Source organism: Acinonyx jubatus, chromosome B3, assembly GCF_027475565.1.
Source record: "Acinonyx jubatus isolate Ajub_Pintada_27869175 chromosome B3, VMU_Ajub_asm_v1.0, whole genome shotgun sequence".
Taxonomy (NCBI): Eukaryota; Metazoa; Chordata; class Mammalia; order Carnivora; family Felidae; genus Acinonyx; species Acinonyx jubatus.
Genome location: NC_069386.1, coordinates 71,726,004 through 71,750,995, shown reverse-complemented (window position 1 = coordinate 71,750,995; position 24,992 = coordinate 71,726,004). Strand labels below are relative to the sequence as shown.

Sequence of the window (24,992 nt, the reverse complement as noted above, 5' to 3'; positions counted from 1 at the left end):
TGCTGAGCTCAGCCAAGGCAAGGATGAAAATGTCCCAGTCAGAAACACAGTGCTTGACAACGCCCTGAGATGTGTTTTCAGAAGTTCACGATCTTTCTGACTAATTTGAATATTGCTTTCAATCTTACCCTTTCCCTAAATATCAGCTTGTCATCAGTGTCAACACCAGGTAATCTTACATGGCTTTACCCAAATGGCTTGGCTCCAAAAATTTGAGAATTACAGGGACTATATGATTTTTTTTCCCTAGTTGCATAGGCAAAGAGGCCTTGGGAAGACCAGGCGGATAACATGAGAGAGGTCGTTCCTTTGCTTGTATCAGTGGGGCTTATATCAGTAGGGCTACATCTCACTGTGTCCTTTGGATCAAGTTGTGTTGTACACCCCCTGCCATTGCTAGGTATTTTAGTTTAATCTGTATCTTTCTGTCCCCCGCTCCTTTCTTTCTAGATGCTTTCTGCCCCTACACACTAAAACTTTAAGTCTCATTCCATCTGTCGGACACGCATCTCCAACAATAACAAAAACAAGCTCAACATTTCCAAGTGTTTAAAGGTATTGAAAAAATGGTCCTAAAGGGGCTCCATCAGCAGCTGTCCTCATTATCTTTTTTGCCAGAAAGACACATGTCACCAAAGCCCCCAAAGATGCTAAGAACTGGGTGAGTAATTCAGTGATCGTTCACTGAATTTTTAAGAATAGAGGCTTATGTTTAGATATAAGTCATCTTTAAAACATACCTGGTCTCACATTCAGAGTTGTTCCTTTTCCAAATGTCAACTTCTCATTGCTTTCCATATCACACAATGACACGAGACTCTACAAAAACTCAGTTGCCCATACACCCCAAGATATCTGCTTAAATGTTTACTTGTCATCCAAGAATCCCCCGATAAAGCCAGCTCTTTAGAATGAGGGTCTCGTGGTAGAGTCCAGAGACCCCCTAGACTTTTCCTTGGGCTGCCGCCATTTTACTGGCAGTGTGTGGACATCCCCTCCCAGCATGTAAAACAGGAGTAGGGATTACCTCCCCCATTTTACAGAGGAAGAAAATAGAGGCTCCGGGAGTTGACTGACTTTCTCTCTGTTCCTGGAAAATTCCACCAATTCTAATAAGTTAAGCTCTCTAACAGTCTTACTCCTTACTTAGTTCAGTGACCTGCTAGCACCATTATTCTCATCTATTAGATACAACAGCACGTGATGGCAAGCAAGAGAGTCCTGCACGAGGTAGGTACACATCAGCGGTTGCTTGAATTGGAATCCATCAACGGACTGCTGTGGTTTGGACTTAGGTTACAAAACAGAATGGAAAATGTAGGAATCAGAGTTCCAGAGAGAAATTTGGAAGCATTAGTTATTCAAACTTACATGTCTTTGCTGTCAGTTTTATTTCTTTTCCGAAGAAGAGTTTTTCTGATCCACCCAGAGGAACACCCCCACAGACTGCTTTACAAATACTGCCAAGGCCCTTCCACCAGGCACTGGGAACCAGCCTCCCAAGGGAGGCACAAAGGCAGAAGCACAATGTGGTGCAATTATACAATTGTATGGTTATTCCTGAAAAGGGAGAGGAAGTATGGAAAAATTTAATCACTCTTTACCTAACAGCCAGTTAGATTGTTCATCATTAATTAATTACTGAATCTAGCTGGTGGACAGTTGCAGTTAATTTGAAATAGCTCTGGGTTGGGGGTCAGGGCAAGTTCTTTAACTTGCTGTGCCTTGGCTTCCCTATCTGCAAAGTGGGGAGAATAATAACCACTGGAAGATGTTGTTGTACAGATTAGGACATGTAAGTGGGTCTGCTGACCAATCCCTGGCTTTACTTGCTGAGAGCACACTTCCTCAGGGATTATTTTAGTAATTTAGGAGACCAGATATCTGTGACTTTTCCCTCCAGACATAGTCCCAGCTGGCAAATATTTAGCTCTGGAATCTGAGTGTCAAGAATGAAATTTTAGGCCCTCTTTCTCACAGAATCAAGTTAAGCAAGCTATTAAACCTTTATTTGTTTCTAGAAAAATTTAAGATATAAAAATATAGGGGCACCTGGGTGGCTCAGTCGGTTAAGTGTCTGACTCTTGATTTTGGCTCAGGTCATGATCCCATGGTTGTGGGATTGAGTCCTGCGTTGGGCTCTGTGCTGACGGTGTGGAGCCTGCTTGGGATTCTCTCTCTCCTTCTCTGTCTGCCCCTCTGTCTCTCTCTCTCAAAATAAATAAATAAACATCAAGAAAGATATAAAAATATAAAAAGTTATTTTCTAGAAAGTGAGGGTAATAATAGCACCTAACCCACAGAGTTAGTATCAGGATCGAATGTGCTAATGGGTGGAAAGCATGCCGCTCATTGCCTAGCACATAATAAGTAACTAATAAATCATCATTATCTTTCTCCCAAGAAGCCAAACACATGTCAACATCCTCCTTTCACAGTGACCTAAAAATGACCTGTCTCCCTCTAAGTGACAGACCAGCAGGGCTTGGAGGGCAACAAAGGAGCCACCAAGCAGTTTGATGAAAGGGTTAAGCGATTTTGTGACAATTTAGTAAAAGCTGTATCCAGCTGCATAGGCGCACCTTCACGGTTGGACCATTCCAGGGGACGTGGAGAGGGCAGCCTCTAGCCAGGCAGGACTTGAATATGAGCAAAAAAGGGCCAATAAGTCACATCCTCATTAGTTGGAGTCAAAAAGATCTCAAAACACATTCAATCAAGAAGAGGATTCAATGCTCTCCTCCACTCACCAAGATTCACTGTGAGCTGGGCTCCTTTCTCAAATGTCATCTTAGAACCACTGGTTTGCTGAACACTGTGCAGAGGGGCTTTGTGAAAACCTGTGGCATCAACTTGATGACTCCAGCTTTGCAGAGTTTCCCCAGAACTAACATCTAATTAACTTCTTCAACTTCCATGCCTCCAAGGCAGGGTTGGGTGATGGTGTCTTTCTTTCTGGTAACCCAGGGCTTCTGGGCTCAGGGATATAACCAGAGATATGATTGCCACTTTAAGACACCAGAAGGTTTAGAAAACCAACTCTGTATCCATATTCTGTGGCCCAAAGCAATTGTGTTGCTGGGTGCAATCTATCGTAGAATGTAAACTCCCACTGGGAAAGAAATTAGCTCTGCAGTATTTTTAGGTAGTGTTTGATGGTCATAGTCATTGTCTGAAGACAAGACCAGCATTTTCATTTTGACTTTTTCTATCCCTGCCCTAGTCTGCAGATGGCTGAGCCTTTCTCCAAATGTCAAGTTCAGCTATTGTTCCTACTTCACTCCAACAGCCATGCAATGATTTTATCTCCCTTTGGAAACTTGGAGTTCTGTTTTATGTTCATTAAGTCTTGGATAAAGAATGTTTGGGGTGCAGACGGAGCTGCTATGGCCAAAGATCATGTTTTTTTCTCTGCTGGGTCTGGCCTGGTCAGAGCTTTGAGCTGTCTTGGCTTTGCCCTGGACCAGGCTCAGCTGTGTGACCTTGAGCAAGTTTACAACCTCTCTGAGTTTCACTGTCCTCATTTGCAACATTAAAGAAGTGAGTTAGGTGGTCTTTAAGGACTTTCTGAGCTAATAGTTTTTGATTTCATTCTCTGGATTTACCTAAAAATGCTGTGCAATCCCCCACCCCCACCCCAAGAGTGTCCAGTCTTCCTCTCCATTTGCTAAACAAAATAAATAAGCATGGTAGGTATCTACTTATTACATAGGGAAATAGAGTTTTCCAAGCCTACCATCTGCCTTAACATTTAATCTTTTCAGAAGTTTGAAGGCAGAAGTTTGGAACCGAAGCCTCAAGGGAGAAGTGTTCTTTCTTCAGAGCTTCCAGATAATTCAGAAACCAAACCAAATAAACCGACACCTTTGGTTTAAAGCTAGTACTTACTCAATTTCATGATCACTTGAGTACCGGTTCCAAATGTAAATTTCCTGTGTCCTTCCTTCCCACAGGAGCTGATGCCTTTACATAAACTACAGGCTCCTGCTTACCCACAGGAAAGGTGGTTTGATCTTTACAGCCTTTTCCCACAGGATAAGGGAATTCATCATCTGGCTGAGAGTTTCAGCTCCCTGATTACCCGGTGTTGGGGACCGAGGGGGTTTGATGCTAATACTGGGTCTGAAATGGAGGTACTTACCCCAGCAGACAATGAACTGAAACCCCTTCCCAAAGTGGGGTTTCTTAGTGTCTTCACACAGTGCCTAGGCCCTTAACAGAAGTCCCTCCTAGTGCTGGGATGCCACTTCCAGTTCTCAGACCCGTCTCCAGTGTAATTAGGGGCACGATACGGGGCCAGCATCACTAGTGAGGTCGCTGAGGACTGTCCTGTGCTACTAATGCAGCCCAGGACTCAGGCTGTGAGGACAGCAGGGCTGAGCATGTTAGGATGGCCCAAAGCTCTTCCCTGGTTTCACAGGCAGCTGGGACACTCCCACCCCCATCCTGAACACCCAGGAGGCTGTTCCTTGCTGCCTGCCCTGTCATCCAGATCTATAAGAACCATAACTGCCTGGTGGTTCCCGGCTGGTTCTGGCCTACAGCAGGGAAGGAGATCCCTGTGGGCCTCAAGAATACAAGGGATCCCTTTTTTCATTGTTGGAAAGACAAAAAAGTACCACTTCTCCGATGTTGATTTCTGGGACCCTGATTTCAGAAATGTATAATTCTTGAAAAGCTTTCCTCTCATAGACTTTATCGATCAGCTCAAGATAACTTAAACTGGGAAAGTGAACCTGCCTTACAAAATAATGAAATACATGCTAAAACCGATCATTAAATAACATTTTTGATTACCTCGTGTTTTAGATTTCCATGCTGTTGTGAACATTTTTTTTTTTTTCTTCTGAAGCTCAGCTACTTACTCAGACATTTAACCATGTCTGGGTCTCAAAGGTAAATCTGTTGTTGTTGTTCACCCAGTCTCTGATCCATTGATAAAACCCCTTCCTCCATTAAGGCATTGATCACATCGTCTCAGAAACTGGCCCAGATGATCCCCAGGAAAAAGTGTAGGCACTTAATAAATGTTTGTTAAATTGAATTGTATTCAACATTCATCTTTTGTTCCTATCCCTCGAGGAACACTTGACCATCTCTCTGACAATTTCCAGATGAGAAAAAAAATTAATTCTGCCAGGTATTACTTGCTGAGTTTCACGATTCTTTTAGTCTTGGTTCTAAATGTCAGTTTCCTATTAACCCTGTTCCCACAGGAGTGAGCACCTTTACAAAAACCAAAAGCGTCAGCATAGTTGAAAGGCATGTGGCATCAACTTTGTTCTGTTTCCCTGCTAGCCTGAGACACCCATCTGTCTCCCCCCTCCCCAGGTGCCCCATCTTCCCCAGGGAAGGTCTGCCCTCCTTCCTTCTTTCAGAGCAGAGACAGGAGGGGGCAGAGGAGATTTCAGGGATGAAGATGATAAATAAGATATCAAAATGCTATCACACAATGCAGAGCTGCCTTCTTCTTCTTCCCTTTTTTTTTTTTTTTTTTTTTTTTTTTTTTGCCAAATTGATGTTTCTTCCAAAGGCTGTTTTCAGCACTTTCTCCCTCCCAGATGCAATAATAACTGGATTCCAAGTTGGCAACTGGGTCTGAACCTCCAGGCTCTGATGAGTCACACATATTGAATTCAGAAATTATGCTACCCCCCCCAGTGAAGAAGCATGCTTTGCTTTTTCCCCTTGCTGGGCAGCAAGGGGCTCAAGCAACCTGCACAGGGAAATGAATAATAGCTCTCCTAGGTCAGCTTTGTAGCTTCATACATTAGCATCCTAGAATGTGAGACCCGGATGGGAACTTAGCGACCGCCTGGGCCAACTGCCCTCATTTTAAAGATGAGGAAGCTGAAGCCCAGAGAGGTAAATTTGCTCAAGGTCATGTAAGTAGGTAGAGGCAAATCTAGGCTGAAACTCAGGACTCCTGAGTCCCAGTCCTGCCTCTGCTCCTCCCTTCCTGTGATTCGGGAGAATGAGGATCTTCCCTAGGTAATCTCTGTCCCTCATGGCTCTATGACCAGCCCAGATATGGTTATCCCTGTTAAACAAGAAGGTGTTTTATTTTGGCACATAGTTTATGATTTCAAAAGAGAGAGAACATCTTAATTCATTAATTTTTTAAATTTTATTTCTTAGGCTGCAGGCAATAGCAACTAGTAGTGGGAGAAATGGTCCATGAGATCCCAGGGAAGCCAAAGAAAAGACAGAGATTTAAAAACTTGCCCTTTACCAAAAGGCTAATCCAACAGAAAGTTGGCTCTGATTATTCTTTCTCTGCAGGACTCATTACAGAAATGACATCTAGAGCAGGGTGGCAAATACAGAACCGTGTGGCGTTACCCCCTGCTCCTGTTCCCATGGCAGATATTGCTAATAGACACATCACTCTTTCACTCTGAGTCTGCATGTGGCTTCACCATCCTGCTTAACAGTGTGCTCCAGAGAGCCACCACCAATGGCCAATGACATAGAATTTGTCCTCCTCACCCTAGGGAATAATTGGAGAGAAGACCCTATAGAAGGCTTGAGAATTCTGGTTGTCAAGAGTCAGGTCCCACATAGCCCATCACAAAAGGTGACACTGACCTGGTTAGACCAAGACTGTTCTTTCCACAGGCTGCTCCAGACATGGCGATAGCAACACCATAGAGTTTCACTTCTTCTTCACACCTGGCTTCAGGCCACAAATGATGATGGGGTTCTTCATACCTGTTCTTGCCCAAAGGGCCTTCAGCAAGATCCTTCCCCAAAAAGAAGTCCTGGGGGGGGCTCCCCCTGCCTGGGGGTGAAAGACATCTGTAGGACCTCAGGCTCTGCTTGGCATGCTTCTTATCCATCAGACCTGGGGGTCTTGGAATGGAATGTAGCACAGGAAGAGAGTGATGGAAAAACCCCTTTTTAGTCCATTCAACTCACATTACCACACATTCAGATGCTTCTAAGCTTTTCCTTTTTATCACGTTTCTATTCTTTCACAAAAAGAGGTACATTTGTCCATATCCACCCAAGGAAATTTCCCCATGTCCTCCACAGCTGCATTAGGCTTTTTGTTGACAGGAAAATGTCCACCTACCCTTTTAGGGTGCTAACTTACATCCTTAAAGATAGTCCTCTTTGAGTGACTGGGGAGAATAGGCCAACAGAGAAGCAGATGCAGGTGTCAGGGTTGAAAGGGGAGTGGGAACAGAAGCGGCAACTTTGACTTAAGTTATGAACAAAGAATATTTTCCTCCCCTGACCTTTTTTCTGTCAACATCCCATATGACCTGTTTATGGAGATGGGCTAATTAGAGCAGCAGAGGGCGCTGCAAGGTCAAAAACAAAGCTGCCCACCTCAGAGGAAACTGGGAGAACGGTCTTTTCTGAGTGATAGCAGTGACCAAGAGCCAAGCTGTGGGACAAGAATGGCCTTGTTTACCAAATCCCGCCAGTGATCCCACCAGGTCTGAGGGCCCCTCTTGAGTGGTGGTTTCAGGCTAATGAAAGGCAGTCCAGGGTACTCAGTGCCTTGGGGAGTTACTCTGCAGTTATCAATAAGGTTTAAGGGGGATGCAAAAGAGAAATTCAAGGGCGATAAGTCTGTAATAGCTCATTAGATCTTGAGAGTCTCTTGTATCCTGAAACTTTGAGAGTCACTTGATTGTACCCGGTTGCACACTGTGGTCTCTCATGAATAAGCCTATTGCAATTTTTGGAAACCATATGAGCAGGGTAAGGAGGCCCATTTCTCATGCTTCCACTGCTCTTAGGGATTTGGGAAGAGCACAGCTGGCTCAGGTGTCAGGAGAGTGCAGTGCTCTATGACATGCTTGCAAAATTGACAGAAAATTACATATGTGGGTCACTTTTTGACTTTTTGGGGGGGCATTAATTGGTACATGTCTTTTGCCAGATTTCGCAACTTTATATTTTTATTTTTTTAAAGTTTATTTAAATATTTTGAGAGAATCAGAGAGAGTGCGAGTGGGAGAGGGGCAGAGAGAGAGAGGAGACAGAGAATCCCAAGCAGGCTCTGTGCTGCCAGTGCAGAGCCTGACCTGGGGATTGAACTCATGAAACTGTGAGATCATGACCTGAGCCAAAACCAAGTGTTGGGTGCTTAACCAACTGACCTACCCAGGTGTCCCACAACTTTATATTTTTACATCTTTTCTCTAAATATCTATGATGGGAATAAAACTCTCAGGACTATATTCATTAGTCTATTTAGTAAAAATTCTAAGAGCAACAGCAAACACTAATATTCCCAGATCATTTGCTTGTGTCTTGCGTATGTTATTTCATTTAATTTTCCAGTGGAGCTGTGAAAAAGTTATTATTGTTATCTCTGTTTTACAGATGGAGGAATTGAGGCTTGGAATAGTCAGGTCATGCTTAAGGTCATACAGCAAATAAATGCTAGAGCTGATATGAACCTAGGCATCTGGCTCCAGAGCCCCATTTTTCTTTTTCTCATTAAAAATGAAAAAATTTTGGGGCTCCCAGGTGGCTCAGTCAGCTAAGTGTCTGACTTTGGCTCAGGTCATAATCTCATGGTTTGTGAGTTCAAGCCCCACATCGGGCTCTCTGCTGTCAGCGTGGAGCCTGCTTGGATTCTCTCTTTCACACATACTCTCTCTCTGCCCCTCTCCTGCTCATACTCTCCCTCTCTCTCAAGGGTAAATAAACACTAATTTTTTTTTTCCAGCTTTGTTGAGATATAAATGACATAACATTGTGTAAGTTTCAGGTGTGCCACTTTTGATTTGATGTGCTTATATATTGCAAAATGGTTACCACCATAGCGTTAGCTGATACCTGTATCAGATGACATAATTACCAATTCTTTCTTTCTTTCTTTCTTTCTTTCTTTCTTTCTTTCTTTCTTTCTTTCTTTCTTTCTTTTTTGTGGTAAGAATATTTAGGATCTACTTCCTTAGCAACTTTGGAGTATATGATACAGTATTATCAACTATAATCACTATGCTGAACATTAAATTCTCAGAACTTGTTAGTCTTCTAACTGGTTGTTTGTACCCTTTGGCCAACATCTTTCCTTTTCTGCCACCCCAGCCCCTGGTGACCACCATGCTACTCTGTTCCTGTGGCAGAACCTCATTCTTTGTCATGACACTGCACTGCTGTTCTGAGAAGTGCCCTTCCTGAAGGGATGCCTTTCAAGGAATGTTGGAAGGACACCCTGGTGGGGAGAGTCATGATTGTGTCACCCTGAGGAGTTCTCAGTGTCTGAACTTTCTGTGTGAAGGGGGAGGTTGTCTCCCTCTGTGTGAGGGTATCTGAAGCCTTCTTTGTTCTTGATGTGGTCACATGTAACTGAGGGTGTGCAGTCAGAAGAGAAGGAGCAGTTTAATTTCAAAATTACTCCCTAGGGACGCCTGGGTGGCTCAATTGGTTAAGCGTCTGACTCTTGATTTTGGCTCAGGTGTTGTGAGATTGAACCCTGTATCCGGCTCAGCATGGAGCACAGAGATTGCTTGGGACTCTCTCCAGCCCCCTTCCCCACCCCTCCCCTACTCGTTCTCTCTCTCTCTGTCTCTCTCAATAAATAAAAAATCTTAAAAAAAACTGCTACTGCCTAAATTAGGAAGGGAACACTCAGCTCTCTTATAAATATCAAGGCTGCTGACACCTTTAGAGCAGGGACAGACACCAGAAGCTGGGTGGGGACTGGCAGAGCTCCTGGATGTTGAAAATCTGGAAGCTCTGAGACAATCTTTTGCCAGCAGAGGGCTGTGTTCCCGTGAAGGGGACCCCTGCCAGCAGGCAGCAGTGCAGGCCCCCGTAGCCTGGTCACTGAACCATCCTCTTCCAGGTCCAGGGGCCTGGGGATGCTCATGGGCAGACTTCGGACGGCCTGGTGTTCACTTTTGGTATTCTCCATGCCTACAGTCGCCTACGATAAAACACAGGATTCCCAGTGAAATTTGAATTTCAGATAAACAATGTATACTTTTTTTTTTTTTTAGTGTAAATGCACTCTAAATATTACTAAAATTTTTTTGCTGTTCTTTTGAAGTATGAACTTAACTGGGTGTCCTGTATTTTTACTTGCCAAATCCAGCAAACGTAGCCATGTCAATGGTGAGTTTTTGAGTGAAGAAAGTTGCATTCCTTTATTCCACAAATATTTATGGATTGTCAATTATGTAGCAGCCACAAACCTAGGCGCTGGGGGTATATCCATGAACAGATAAACAAGGTCTTTGCCTTCATGGAACTGGCATTATGGTGTGTGTGTGTGTGTGTGTGTGTGTGTGTGTGTGTCAGGGGGCTGAGGTGGGACAGGGGCTGAGGTGGGACAGGAGGCAGCTGCCAGACCATTTGCAGGGTATTACAGGCCCAGGAAAGGAGGTCCAGCTGCCACAATCTGATTTATATTACATAAAGATCTGGGAAAGTGATTGTCCAGGAACAAGAACAGAAGTAAGAGGACAGTTAGGGGGTTACTGCAGTGGTTCTGACAAGAGATGGTAGTGTTTGCAGGAGCTGCTGGTGGTGGAGATGGACAGGGTGGACATTTATTTCATAGCAGAATGAACAGCACTCACCGATGAGTTCGACGTAGGGAAGGGAAAAAAGGAACTCCTACAGACACTCCTGGGTTTGGGGGAGTGAGGTACTCAGTCTTGTCTTTCTCAGGGCCATACACCCTGCTGTTGCCATGTTCCTGGCTTACACACAAAATGGTATTTGTCTTGCATGTGACTGGAAGGGCCCGTCCCAGGGGCTCCAGCCACCATGGCTCCAGTGGCCACACCGAGCACTAGCCCAGCAAGCTTGTAACCCACTCACAGCAGTATCCCCCATGGAAAGCTCTGCTGCGGGGGAGAATTTTCCAGCTGGAGCCAAGTGTGTGCTGCAAAGGGCCTACTGAGAGATGGAAAGTCACACTCTATGATATGCAGCAAGCACTCTCAAGGGCAAGGTATGCCCCGAGCATTAGAAATAGAAGATTTCTAGAATTCAAGGCTAGGAGAGATTTTAGAATCCATCTTGTTCAACCCTCTTCCCTCCCTCTTTACATGGAGGAGTAAGAGATGAGTCAAAGGTACTCATTCCTTTATGCCATTTATTGAGTATGAGTGCAGCTGACCTTGGGCTGGACACCGGTCTGTGTGTGGTCCAAGGATCCGGGAATGGAGGGTAAGCCTCTTGTACAGCAACTGGGTCGTTGGGCTTGCAGTTTCTATTTCTCTCTCTCTTTATTTATTTTTTTTAAAGTAATTCATCTTCATTGCGTTTTACAAAAGGATTAGTTCAAGATGGATTGAGGACCAAAATAACAATAACAACAATAATTTCTTGGCTGTAGCATTTGCCTCCTAGAGTTACAGCTCATTCAGCCACATGACTGTCAGGGCTGCCTGCCTGCTCCAATTCCCTCCCACTTCCTCCCGTCAGAGGCCCCGAGATGGTCTTAGAGACCTCAGGAACCCATTTTATTCTCCAGCCCTGATAGGAAGATGACTCTCCTTCTGGGCGTTAGCCTTTTGCTTTTCTGTGGGTACACTCACTCGTGTACATTCCCTTTGTCCTACCACCCCGTTTTCCTTTCTCTGACTTTAAACGCATGGCCTGTTTCTCTCTGCGCCTGGTTTTCCAGTCATTCTCCACCTTTGACTTTCATCTCTGTGTCCTTCTCCTGCCTCTGCCCGTTGAGTGCCCTCTGGGAGGGCCTGTGTGGGACCCGGTGCCTATGGGGTGCGGAACTTGACCGTTTTCTATTTTTATCTCTTCACAGACCGAGGTGTGCTGTGTGACCAAGTGACCCAGAGCCCCCCGTACCAGACAGTGGCAAGCGGCAGTAAGGTGACACTGTTCTGCACTTACCACACAACATACTCCAACCCGGATTTATACTGGTACCGAATAAGGCCAGATCGTTCCTTTCAGTTTATCCTCTACAGGGATAACACTCGATCCAAAGATGCAGATTTTACTCAGGGTCGTTTTTGGGTGTGGCACAGTCAGTCCCAGAAAACCTTCCACTTGGTGATCTCGGTGGAGCCTGAAGACAGTGCCACATACTACTGCGCCATCTATCCCCACAGTGTTGCAGGTGCCCAGGAGGTCTGAACATAAACCCCCAGCACAGCCTGGTGTAGCTCCCTGGGATCCTTCTTCCCAGCTATTTTGTGTTCCAGCCTGGCCTTTGGAGGTGCCCTGACATGTCTGCTGAATAATACAAGGGCAGCTCACATCCAGGAGAGCACCCTGGCTTCAGATGGAGCAGAGCACCTCCCTACCTTCTGACTCAGTGGGCCGTTGCGGTGGGAGAGTGGGAGAGGTATGTCTGGGGAATTCTCATCTTCGTGTCCCCAGTGCCCAGGTCACTCACGCCTGATATGGGGGCCTGTCGCGTATGTACTCTGAGGACTGTGAAGATACCAGAATGGCCAAGGTACCATTCGGGAGTGTTTTTATTTTAGTCTCCATCATTTATCCATTATTGTGAATTGGTCTGTTTTCCTTTTAAGATTCAAAGTAGACACAAAGTTACTTACTTCAAAATTTTCCCCCCAGTTCACCTTTTCCCTGCTTCTTCTTGCACAGCCACCTTATTTTTCTTGAATGCTCTTTGACACTGCCATTTCACTTACTTTATTTGGAGAACATTTTTCTTCCACGGAGGAGCATTGAGATACTCCGAAAAAGCTGTTGGTGATCCCTAGAACCCCAGCATCAAGTCCCTGCGTTTGGAGCTCTTTGGTGTCTCCAAGGAAGATGATCATCTCCAGGAGAATCCAACTGTGTGATGTCAAAATAGATACACCCTGAGCCCTGGGAACTGGTCCCTCTTTCCTTTTTTTTTTTTTTTCCGTTGAATTCTTTGCCTTAAAACAACTATTCATTATGAGATATAACCTTGAAGAGAGTAGAAGCCCAGGCTATGATTTTATAGGGAAAACACTAGAGCACAGAGAAGGGAGGGACCTTCATTCCCAAGGTCAGAGAGCTGGGTAATAATAGAGCTCACGTGTGCTGCTGCGCTTTTAGGGCTCTCCCTGGCAGCTTCATCAGTAGGTGCTCTGGCAGCGGTTTATCTGGGCTTCAAAACAGGTGGGTGAAGAGCAGTCTCTAGAGAGAGGAATGTACAGAACACGGGTGAGGGAGCCAAAGGCTTTGGGCAAATGTCTCCGGCTCCTGCGTCTCTGTGCTGCCCACGACTGAGTGTGTGTAGCAATCTTATGGAGGACTCCCTCAGGGCTGTTTTGGACTTAAATGAAGTGCTGTATGCAAAAGCTCCAGAGAACTATAACCCACAATATGATGCCCCCTCCCCACCCCCACCCCCCCCCCCCCCTTGAAAACAGCCACAATCCCCACCTGGCTCTTGCCATTAATGTTTTTCTGGAGGCTCCTTTTGGTAGGAGAAATTCAAGATCCTGTGATAAGCTAGGATTTTTTTTTTTTTTTTTTTTGACCACCAAAGTAGATCAGAGGGTGGCTCATTTATATGCTAACTATCGGACAATCCTGAAGTCCAGTCTAGCTGAAATCAAATCACCACCTTGTCCTTGTTTTGGGGATGCTGTATGTTCTAGAAGGAACTTTGGGCTGGTGCTCTTGGTAACATGGTTCTGCTCACAGCCACGTCCTGCCTCACTGAATGACTTTGAAGAAGGTACATTACCTTTTTGGAAGGGGTATTTTTTCCATCTGAAAAATGAGGATGTGATCTTTTTGTTCTTTGCCACTTATAGAAACATGCTAATGTTACGTAAGGTAACAGATGTGAATGTTTTGGAAATAGGCATTCTTTACACACACAAGGTGCAGTTGTGTGGAATCTTCTAATGGTTCTTCCCTGGATGGACCTCCTTATCCATGTAGATTGTCCTAAACCCATTGACTCAGAGGGCTACTGCCTCCTTTCTTTGCTTTGGGCTATGAAGACAACATGGGAGTCTGCAGATGGCAATATCAGGGGGAGTTGGTGAGGGTTGCTCTTTCACTTGTGACCCCATAAGCCCCCGCTTGACACCCTAGGTAGCACCCTAGGTGCCCTGGAAACCACAATAGTGGGTTGCAAGGGCTCTGCTACCTGAGTGGGTGCACCTGGGAAAATGCTGTGGCCTTGCTGACGTGGGGGTAGCAGAGCCCATCGGCCACAGAGAGGTCATTGCTGCTGTTTTGCTGTAGCAGCAGCAGCAACAGCCGGAAACCCAGGGCAGGGTCCCCGAGGCAGGAGCCTGCAGGCTTGGGGCTCAGGAAGCTGCGGTGTGACCTACAAGTTCAGTTTGGCTTTTGTCTGCCTAACAGTGAGTTCATAGCACCCACTCTCCCCCTCCCGCGGTGGTCTGTTATGAGTAAAGCCAGAGGCAAGGCACACTCGATGCACTTTAATAAATGCAACAGAGACAACACTGAGAATGGCAGAAAACCATCAACAACAAGGGGCAGGCAAGAGTCAGCATCCACTGAAATCAAATTCCCTGTGCATATATTGGCAGGCAAAACCCAGTAAAGATACTCTTTTCACAGCCCAAATCTAGGAGTCTCATTCCTCTCCCTCCCTCCAAAAGTGCTTGCACAGTAAGTTGCTTGAAAGCAGGCCCACCTCTCATTCATCTTTACACCCTCAGCTCGGTGCCTGGAACTTAGAAGGAGTCAATTCATGTTTGTGAAGTCAATTGATAAAAGTAATTTTCTCTGTATTTTACCCTGATCTTTGCTAATAGCTTGGAGAGTATTTAGATGAGGCTTTAGAAACCCCATTGGCTGCATGAGAAGTCAAATGTAATTTTGTTTGTAAAGTACTAAGGAAAGCAGAAAGTGCTTTTGTGGATGAGAATGCCAGCTTGAGGCAAACCTAGTGCTGAGCTGAACAGAGCCATTCCTGTTAGGTGAAGGGCATCTTCTCTCCAACCCCCAGGGTCTGTTTTCCTCGGGGAGTATGGAGCTGGGAATCTGTTGGCTCCCACTTTCTACTTTTGAAGGCAAAGAAAGTTAAGGGAACAAAACACTATTTTCAAAGTGTATCTGTTGTAGAAATAATAATAAAAAAAATGAGTCCTATATCCCTTTATAAAGCAGCAGATAGAGCAGTTAGGACCATAACGCCCTACTCCCTAGGACTTGTGTCTTTCACAAAGCTGGAAAATGAGCTGGGTTTGTTGCTTTGATGGTTTGGGTAGCAGCCACTTAAGCAAGACTGGGATCGGTCACCTTGAATCACCGAGAAGCCAGAAGTCTAGGAGACAGCTCCTCTGTAGGCTTTTGTGAAGACATAATGTGGGAGTTTCATAAGGCAGCCTCCTAAGCCAGTCAGCCTGCAAGTGAAGGACAAGGATCAGAGTGTCATAGATCACAGATAGTCAGTGCTGGGAGGAATCGTAGTACTCACATAGTCTGGGGATGGCCAGTACTTGCTGTGGCTGCATCAATGCAGACATCACTAATCTATCATGGTATGGTCCTTTCTGCACATGGCCATAATTCAGCTACTCTGTATTAGTTTATCAATATTGGCATAAGCCATGCAACTCATTTGCTCTCCTTAGTCTTTCTTAACTCCTTTGTTTAATGGGTGAAAAACCTCAGGCCTAAAGAGGTGGACAACTAGGCTAGGGTAGCAGAGCGTTAGTGACAAGGACAGGGTGAAAACCCACATCTTCTGTCTCCTAGTGTAGTGCTCTTTTTATATAGCCACACTGCTCTTGTCCTTGGGACTCCTGGAAACCAGTCACCCATTTGGAAATGATTGGACATGTCCTCAGGCTGGGTTGGATCAGTCCCACACTTGAAATCTAAAGTTGTCCCTAGATCAGGAGTTGGGACTGGGGAGAATTGGGGGTACTGGAAAAAGGGCTTCGTGGGCAAACCTAGGCCCTGGTTTAAACTTCATGTCTAAGATTACCGTGAAGAAGGAATGCAAGTAGCAGGCAGATAATTAATGTCTCAACTGCAACTTTGTATGCATCTTGAATAGCTAGCAGTGTGCCGGTTACTACTAATGGGCATGTAGGTTCATCCCAAAGATAGGCTGGTCTATACACTGGGAGTCCTGTGATAAAGAGATGGGAGCTGGCATCTCCTTTGTCTAGGCAAGGCAGTTTCCGGAAATTCTTTGGGTGAACCTTTACTGATGGCTTTGCAAATAACCATGACCCTTGGCCAGATAAACAAAATAGCAAATAAAGAAAACTATTTCTCATTACATAGCTCCAAGGTTTTAGCTCCTGGGTTGGAGGTGGGGATTATCGGCCAGTATTACATTATATTACATAACACATTTTGAGTCTGGCTTGAAATAGGAGGACAACAGGAGATGGGGTGTTATGCTGAGTATCTGAGGTGGCCCACCTTTATTAAATCATACTATGTCTCAGGGCACCTGGGTGGCTCAGTCGGTTAAGCGTCTGACTCTTGACCTCAGCTCAGGACACGATCTCATGGTTTGTGGGTTAGAGCCCTGCATCAGGCTCTACACTGATATCTCAGAGCCTGCTTGGGATTCTGTCTCTCCTTCTCCCTGCCCCTCCCCCACCCATGTACATGTGTTCACGCGCTCTCTCTCTCTCAAGATAAATTAAAAAAAAAAATCCTATTATGTCTCTGTGTTCTTCCCTTTCCAAGCCTTCTTGGCCCCTTACATTCCTAAACTCCTTTTCTCCATGTGCAGCATAGTTTGGCTTGAGGTAGGCATAAGAAGCAGCTAATTCTTACCTTAAAAGAAAAATAACTTGGCAGTCAAGAGAAAATTGATGGCAAGACTCTTGGCAAACACCATCCGGAGCCCCAGCACTGTGAGGGACAGCATGTTTACATTCCCGGCTGTGAACTGTGAACTGTGATGAACTGTGGCTGAACAAGAGTAAAGATAGCGGCTTTAGCAAGAAACTAAATTCCCTTCCAGAAATTAGGCGCACAACACACGGACACCAGCCTGCCCCGAATCACCATCATTCTGCCTGGGCTGCAAGCCTAGCTTGGTGGCAGATGGCCCTGAGAGACCCAAGGCTGCTGCTCACTCCCAGCCAGGCAAGCTTTGGAAACCCATGCTTGTAGCCAGGCAAGCTTCGCCGAGAGGCTCAGAGGGAACCAGCTGGGCTCAGGTATGGTTTTTGTTTTCTTTTGAAATCTGCTGACTTTTGGCCCTGTCTGATAATTACAGGGTTTGCTTTAACACTCAGTTCTGAAGTTGACCCTTGATTTCAACTAACCTTTGGGCTCACTGATGCTCTTTGGAGTTAGCTTTATGTTTTCAGTTTCCGTTGGTTTTGGTTTTACGGTACCTGGAACAAACAGCAGTGGTCAGGGATTTACTGGCAACCAAGAGGCTCAAAGGGTTTGAGGTTTGAAAAGTGGAGGAGACTTTAAGTGAGTAAACTGAGGATCAGGGGTATGAGTGGCTTAAGGTCAAACAGCTATTCACACAGCCAACATTCTTCCCATTCTGGAATTTTTTCGTTATACTATGAGGCCCACATTCAGGTATGTTTCCAATTTGTAGGATGAATGAGGGTTCTCAATCCTGTGATAAGCTGGGCTGCCCTTTGTTTTGGCATTCACATTGGATTAGTCTGTGCACAAATTTTTTTTTTTAAGTTTTTAAAATTTATTTAGATAGAGTGCAAGAGAGCAGAGGAGAGGCAGAGAGAGGGAGAGAGAGAATTCCACACAGGATCAGCACTGTAAAGGCAGAGCCCCTCATGGGGTTCGATCCCACAAAATGTGAAATCATGACCCGAGCTGAAGTCAAGAGTCAGACGCTTAACCCACTGAGCCACCCAGGTGCCCCATAGTCTGTGCACGAATTTTTAACCCAGAGTCTAGTAGTAGGACAGTCATTAGTATCAAGGAGACAGTGGCTGGTGAAGAGGAGATAGGAGATGAAATAGGATGGACTTTATCTTAGATTCCAGCTCAGGGATGCAGAGTTAAGTTCAAAGTCAATGACGGGCCATAGTTGGGCTCAGTCTTGTTTCTAGCATGATGCCACGTTGAGAATGATCTGTCAAGAGTTTACATCTTCAGCTTCCCTTTCCCTCAATTTTTCTTCCCTACAATTCCAGCCCCTTGAAACTAGATGTGACCTACCTGAAGAATTTGTCCTTGGTTCAAAGTTAGTGGAGCTCACGACTTCACTGTTGTGTTCAACCGAACAGGTCACCGAATTTGGATCTTCATACCGACCAAGCTTGACAGCACTGTATTTCCCACTGGGGGAGACGACAATAGCAGGGTCAAATTCTTCTAGTTTCTTGGTTGATTCGAGTTTTATGTCTATATCCTTAGGATAGAAATCCTTCACCAGACAAGCAACCGTCGTCCCATTTCGCATGATGAAAACGGATGGTTTGGCAGGAGGCTGGCTTTCTGCAAATATAATCAATTTATCTTGAAAGATGATTATCCACAAGTGTGGGAGTTAAATGGTGGGGTTTACTTCAATTCCTTTGGGGCCAAACACTGCAATACAGACTTTCCTGCATCCTTTAGTGACCTGGGCTTGTTAACACCCAATGAAAGAGGTGGCTAAGGGAAGCGGAAATGAAAGGCAGTCAGTCTGACTTCTAGTTAGGAGCTGCTAAGAGACATGGCTGGAAGTGGAGATGGAAAATAACAACTACAAACAAGTGTCTGGATCATCTGAGATTCAATTATCTATATTTTGTTAATCAGTCCTCTGGATGATTGCAGTCAGGTTGAATATCTGTCTGCATCGTTGGTTTATTTTAAACGCATAAGCCCTTAGAATGAGAACAGGGTTGGTGCTCAGTTAAAGAATCAGGGTCTGAGAAGGACTACATGACTCGTTCAAATACCCTGAGGATGGAAGTATTGGAGTCACTTTAGGGTGTCTTTCTCATTTTTCGGACTGGAAGGGATAACCACTGAAGTTAAGTGGTACATCTCTCTGCCTTTAGGTAAATACTTATTTTGTTGTAAGGGACTATCCTATAGTTTCTGAGTCTTTTATCAGAGATAACAGCTATTATTCCCAGGAAGTCCTTATAGATATTAATTTTTTTTAACATTTATTCATTTTTGAGAGAGAGACAGAGTGTGAGTGGGGGGGAGGGGCAGAGAGAGAGGGAGACACAGAATCCGAAGCAGGATCCAGGCTCTGAGCTGTCAGCACAGAGCCCGATGTGGGGCTCAAACTCATGAACCATGAGATTCTGACCTGGGCCAAAGTCAAATGCTCAACCAACTGAGCCACCCAGGTGCCCCTAGATATAAAACCAGTTTAAACCCAGTTCTTATTTTATTCTAAGTGAAGCTATGGAGTGTTGGTGCTGATCATTGGATCTCCTCCTGGCCTCCTCTGCATTCCTGCCTCACCTTGACCTACCATCTATCTGCTACTCTGTATATGCATCTTTTTCTTTCCTTGAAACTGAAAGTTTTAAAGCTTTGAAGGAGGCAGTATTGATTCTTTCCCATCATGCCTTATTAAGGTTTGTGAATTATGATAAATTTTGTCCATGAAGACTTGGATCCTTAGGCTATCTTCAAATAACTGTTAAAAAAGGAGGGTGCTGTGAAGATGCCTGAAATCAGGAGAGACAACCAATCTGTGAATGGTGACCTAGATATATTTCCAAACAGAAGCTTAACTGTCAATTTTCTATAGTAATTACTTGTGTGAATGTAGCTCTTCTATTTGAAACTAGGTGATATCAAATTAAAAATGTTGAATTCCAGTGTACTTTTATTTACTATGATCTATAATCAAGATATAAGGTAATGTTAAATGAAAAGTCTTGGTAATGGGTGAGTAAATGCAATCATTTTTCTAATACTCTGTCCTAATTTGGATTTGGGTGTTAGCTGTTGAAGCTCATGGTAGTGGAGCTATAAACAAATAAATTGGTTATATCTGTTTGAGAGGGTACGTTTGCTAGTCTAGAAGTTCTTTCTGATCATCATTTTGTAAATGGACAATGGCCAAGGGCATTCCTAGGGAATCAGCTGTTCAGAGACCGCCCCCCCCCCCCCCCTCCTTAACTAGCCTCCAAATATTTTTTTGAAAAAATTTGTTACCACTTTTTTCTCTGCCTGGAAACTCAGCTGGAAGACTGGATTCTGTCTCAGTCACTAAGGGCAGGAAACTCATTCCTAAGAATCTGGTTCCGTATATTTTGGCTTCAGTTCTAGACAAGACGGGGATTGGGGATTTTTTCAGGGGGCTCTCCTGGAACCTAATTTCAACCCATGTGAGGAAACCTTCATCGTTTTGCTTTCCGGCATAGCTGAAGCCACTGATAACAGACACTGATAACTCGGCAGCAACGGCTTGAAAAACCACATGTTCATTCACCTGTCTTCAGAATTGCAACATTTCTTGTTCACTATACTGACTTTGGTGACATGTACTCTGGTTGATTTTCAAGGGAGTTATGAGATACAGAGAAAGGAAACCAGTAATTAAAAAACAAAACAAAACAACAAAACAAAACAATCCTATTTCCTTGGTTACTTCAGAGTATGACCCAATCCTAGCCTGATTTACTTGGATAATTAAGGCTTGCTTGGGATTTTAAAATCTAAATTCAAAGGCAGTTGTCAATGATCACTTGGGGCTAGAGAGATTTGGTTTGAATAATTTGAACAATGGAACGTAGCTGACAAGACAAATGTCTGAAGAAGGTCATACACTTATGATATTGAGCTCTTAATCTGTTACTATTTCAGATAAAGCATAATGCATTCATTTGGTAAAACATTTTTCTCAGACCCTTTTCTCAGTGAATACCTATCTATTGAAAACAATTGTTTGAAAATGAAGTGTTTTATCTAATCCATTCTTTGGTATCATGATAACCAAAGAAAAGGTTATCTGGCTGAATTGAACCTTTTTAAAAGAAAAAAAAAACAGAATGCATTTTATATGGTTGCCATATGTAAACTAGTCGATTTTGTTTTCAGTTTAAACCAAAATCCGAGTTAGATAAAATTTGCCCTACTGTAGTCCAAAATTTAAAGATCTAATTGTTCATTTTTTTGAGAATTGCTGGTCTTTCTTCTTGGCCCACAAATGTAATTACATTTCACTATGGGTTTCAAAGTGCTATTTGTTTGGACAATTGCTATTTTATTTCAGACTTTCTCTTTCTATGAGTAACAGTCCAATGCTAAGGTTATGTGCTGGTAAACAATACCAGAAGAAGTATATACCTTTCCTGAACAGCCTTTCTTAACTTGTATACATAGAAATCATCTATGTTTTAGATTCCCACTGAGTCCTATCAGTTCCATAAGGATTGTACTGTAACAAATGTCACTCACAAATTTAAGGCTCTCTGACATCATGGGATTTAACTTTAACATTGAAATACACATTTGCTCTACCTGATTACTCTGACCTGGTTAACTGTCTCTGTCTTAAATCTTCCAAGCTACAGGGCATTTGTTTACGGTTGCAATGAGGCACGTACACTAGTCAGGGTAGCCAAAGAGATGGGTAAGAATGGAAACAACCTTCTGGAGATTTGGGGCCAGAGTGTCCCTGCACATCCCCTCCCCCACCGTGTGCCCCAGCAATTAGTACGATTTTTCTAGTTTTCCTGGCGTTTTCTGGGCTGCTCTGAAGATTTCAGAAATAAGTGGGGGATGCAGTTTGAATGTATGTTTTTTTAAAAAACAAAACTAGTTACAGAGCTGCTTCAGGGACTCAGCCCAGTGTCTTTATCTGGCCACCCCCTGCATCTGGGCTACTCCATCTCCTAGTTATACTTTCCCAAGTAATGCAAACTGGATGGCAGCCCCAGTGCCAGGACTCAATTTATCCCTAGAAATATAGTGGAAAAAATCAACTCACGTGGTTCCACGAGGAGTTTGGTGCCGGCTCCAAAAAACATCTGTCGGGTATCCCAGGAGCACATCGCAGCACTGCCTCACAAGTAACCAGCCTGGGGCAGGCCCTGGGGCCTGGCCTAGAACATCTGTGCCCTGCCTCCCCAGCCTGGGTCCCAGCCTAGAGACCCCACAGCTCAGAGAACTACAAAGCTGCCCTCGATGAGATCAAGGGGCTGAGTGCACAGAGGCTCAGTTCCCTTTGAAGCTAATAATAGTGTATCTGCTGGATAAGGATGTGTGCATGAAATCCCAGCCAGGAAGCACGGAGACAGGGGACAGAGCTGACATAGAGGAAGAGAAGAAGGCGACAGGTGACTGGTAGCTGCCTTCAAGATGGACAGTTTAACTCCCAGTTTATTGGAGGCCTTTCCAAGAAGAACACGATAGCTTGGGAATAGGGATGGGGCACGGAATAGTGACATTTCTTAGAGTGAATGTTTGGCTGAAGAGGGTTTAGACACAGGTCTGGTTCTCACATTCTGGTTCCCTTCTCTTGGGTCACAGATACTGCTTTTTGATTAGAAACCTAATTTCTTCCCCATTACTCAGAGTGAGCTTCACAATAATAAGGAATCTGTCTCCTAATTCCCCGAGCCCAAGGAAAGGCTTTCTAAGGATCTGAGGCTTGAACAAGAAGTTGGTAGTGGATGGAGAGCCCAGGGTGCTGTGTGTCCATGGATGTGGGTCAGAGAAGCCGCTGCTTGCTTTGGACCACTTGTTTTTGTTTTTTGATTCCTCCCGTATCTGGATCCAGATACAAGCTTCAGGAGGATATAATAATCATGTGAAATAGAATTTGAAGGCCTTATGGATTACTCAGTCTCATCACCAGAAATCTAGAGACTAGGGCTAGAGCCAAAGGGAACGATGGTTGTATAGGGCCATTATTTGCTGTCAAAACTTTAAGGATTGAGGGCTTGACTTGAAATTCTCACTTTCCCTAACTGAGCTTCACATAATCATATTACACTCCATCACTGCAGGAAGAGAAAACTGAAGAAGTAAATAGAGTATCACCAGAGAGCACAGGTCAGAGTCCCGGCAGAGGGGCTAAGCATCAGTTTCATGTCTTTCCTTTTTCCCTAAGATTCCCAAAGCCACAGCCTCAGAGATTTGATTGTAACACTGCAGATAATTCTGAATTTCAAGTGGAAATGATTTAAAGGGAAAATGAAATACAATACTTTCCGCTCAGATGCAATTTGCCCAACATGGATCAGACTGCAATCAGCTACAACATGATTGTTTCCCTCCTTCTTTCTAGTCTCTCCCTTCTCAAAGATAAGATAACACACCAAATCCCACTATTGGCCTGGAAGCAACAGGCAACCAAGAACCCCTGTAAGTTTATGTTTCCTTCTGAGAGGCAGACGTCATGTTGACAGTACCAGCTGCTTTCAGGATGTCAACCTTGCCACATTCACGTACATTTCCCCACTTCTTTATTTCCTCCGAAACAAAATTTAACCACGTAAGGGGGCAATGCCTGCCCCATTGGACTTGGCATTTTGGAAAGCTTCTGAAAGACTACTGTTCTCTGGACCAGTCCCAGTGACTGTTGGCAGCTACCCAAACTACCTGAATATCACCCCTGGATTTCTGAGCACTGGCATGCCTTACCAGGGGACAGTATCTCTAGGAGAGCACCATGACTTCCCTGTTGTCCTGAAGTTGGTGGCTGTGATTCTACATTGGATGTAGGCTCCTGAACCCTGTGCAGAGTCTTCAGATCTAGGGCTAACCAAAGGGATGCAATTTCTGCTCTTGGAAGACCCAGACAAGGATGGGGCCTGGGGGATCATTTAGTCTGAGCCAGGCACACTGATTTAATGCAAGTTCTCAGCAAAAAGACACAAAGGCAAGATTAGCTTTTGTCATCTGAAGGAGAGAAGACTGTCTTGATCTAACTCTCTCTGCAATAATATTTTTCTTCTTTTTAACACTTCCTCTTCCTACATTTTGGCTAGGAGTCTTTTTCCTCATAAACAGTGGAGCGACTCTCACCTAGAGCTTGCCTTTTCCCTGACTGAGGAGGGGACCAAAAGCCTGACTAAGGGCTTTCTTCAGGCCTTTGTAGAGGGCTTATTGCTACAAATCTTTAGAACAGAGTTTCCATGCATACACAGACTATTTTTCTAAGAGAAACCTAATGAATTCATCCTCAAATTTTACCTTGACTCTTTGCAACAACAAAACAATGCATTTCCAATTTAGAGCCTCCTGACCTCCCCCAAAGCTCCAATCCATTCAGGACTCTGCTACAACAAGTCCAAGGGACTATACGCGCTGAAGTAAATTAAAATGCATGACTTACTTGGTTCCACGACGAGTCGAGTCCCTGCTCCAAAGATAAGTGGTGCATCAAGACACCACCTCAGGCATCATTACAAAAACCCCACCACCCATTTGCCCTCTGTTTAGTCCGTCTGTTTGGAAGGGGGGTGGGTGGAGCAGAATGAGAATAGCTGGAGGCATAAAACTCTGCAAAGGTTTCTGAGATCTAAACACTGTATCTTGGCAGCTTGTTTATATGTGTTGTGTTCTGAGTGTTGGCATTTAGGGAAGTCCCTAGGTTTTCTACTATTATCTCCTCAACCTGCCATCACTTACCCACCGATCTTGCTTCAGGATCAAATTTCACAGGGAGAAAGGAATCATTTTGGGTTGGCTGAGAATTGACAAATGGCTATTGTTAGCAGAAACATAAGTCTCTGATCAATCATAAAGGACTATGACTCAGTTAGAGGTGGAAGAATGTGATGGTTGGAGCAAGAGCCATTGATGCAAAAGAAGTGGAGCCTACCCGAAGGGTCATAATAATCATACATGACCATGACTTGTATAAGAACTTGGCTATTTACAAATGTCTTGTGTTTATACTACCTCAGCAAACATTATAGTAACAAACTCCATGAGGTGATATCATTATTAGATCCTTCTTACAGATGAAGTCACTGAAGCTAATAATGGTTAAGATAGTGAGTGTCAGGACTGGGCCTTACTCCCAGGTTCTTTAGACTCCAGTTTCCATGCATTGAACCAGAGTAACGAGTGATAGGACTGGAAGGGGCCACAGCAGTCACTTGTCAAAACCTCTGTGGTGACACAAATGTTAACTAATGGATGCATAGGAACAGTTTTGATCTTTTCTAGTACCCTTTTTAACAAATCACAGAATTCCT

General features: G+C 44.3%; 2 gene segments (V, D, J or C); one reads left to right on the top strand and one right to left on the bottom strand.

Moving 5' to 3' along the window:
• Positions 1-10,307: 10,307 nt before the first annotated feature.
• Positions 10,308-12,794, top strand: LOC113601240 (T cell receptor delta variable 3-like). The segment is given in 2 exon segments: positions 10,308-11,502; positions 11,744-12,794. Coding segments are annotated over 2 exon segments (372 nt in total).
• A 1,536-nt stretch (positions 12,795-14,330) lies between these two features.
• LOC106988239 (T cell receptor delta constant-like) lies at positions 14,331-24,039 on the bottom strand. The segment is given in 5 exon segments: positions 14,331-15,275; positions 16,672-16,809; positions 17,169-17,240; positions 18,046-18,324; positions 21,773-24,039. Coding segments are annotated over 4 exon segments (552 nt in total).
• Positions 24,040-24,992: the final 953 nt, after the last annotated feature.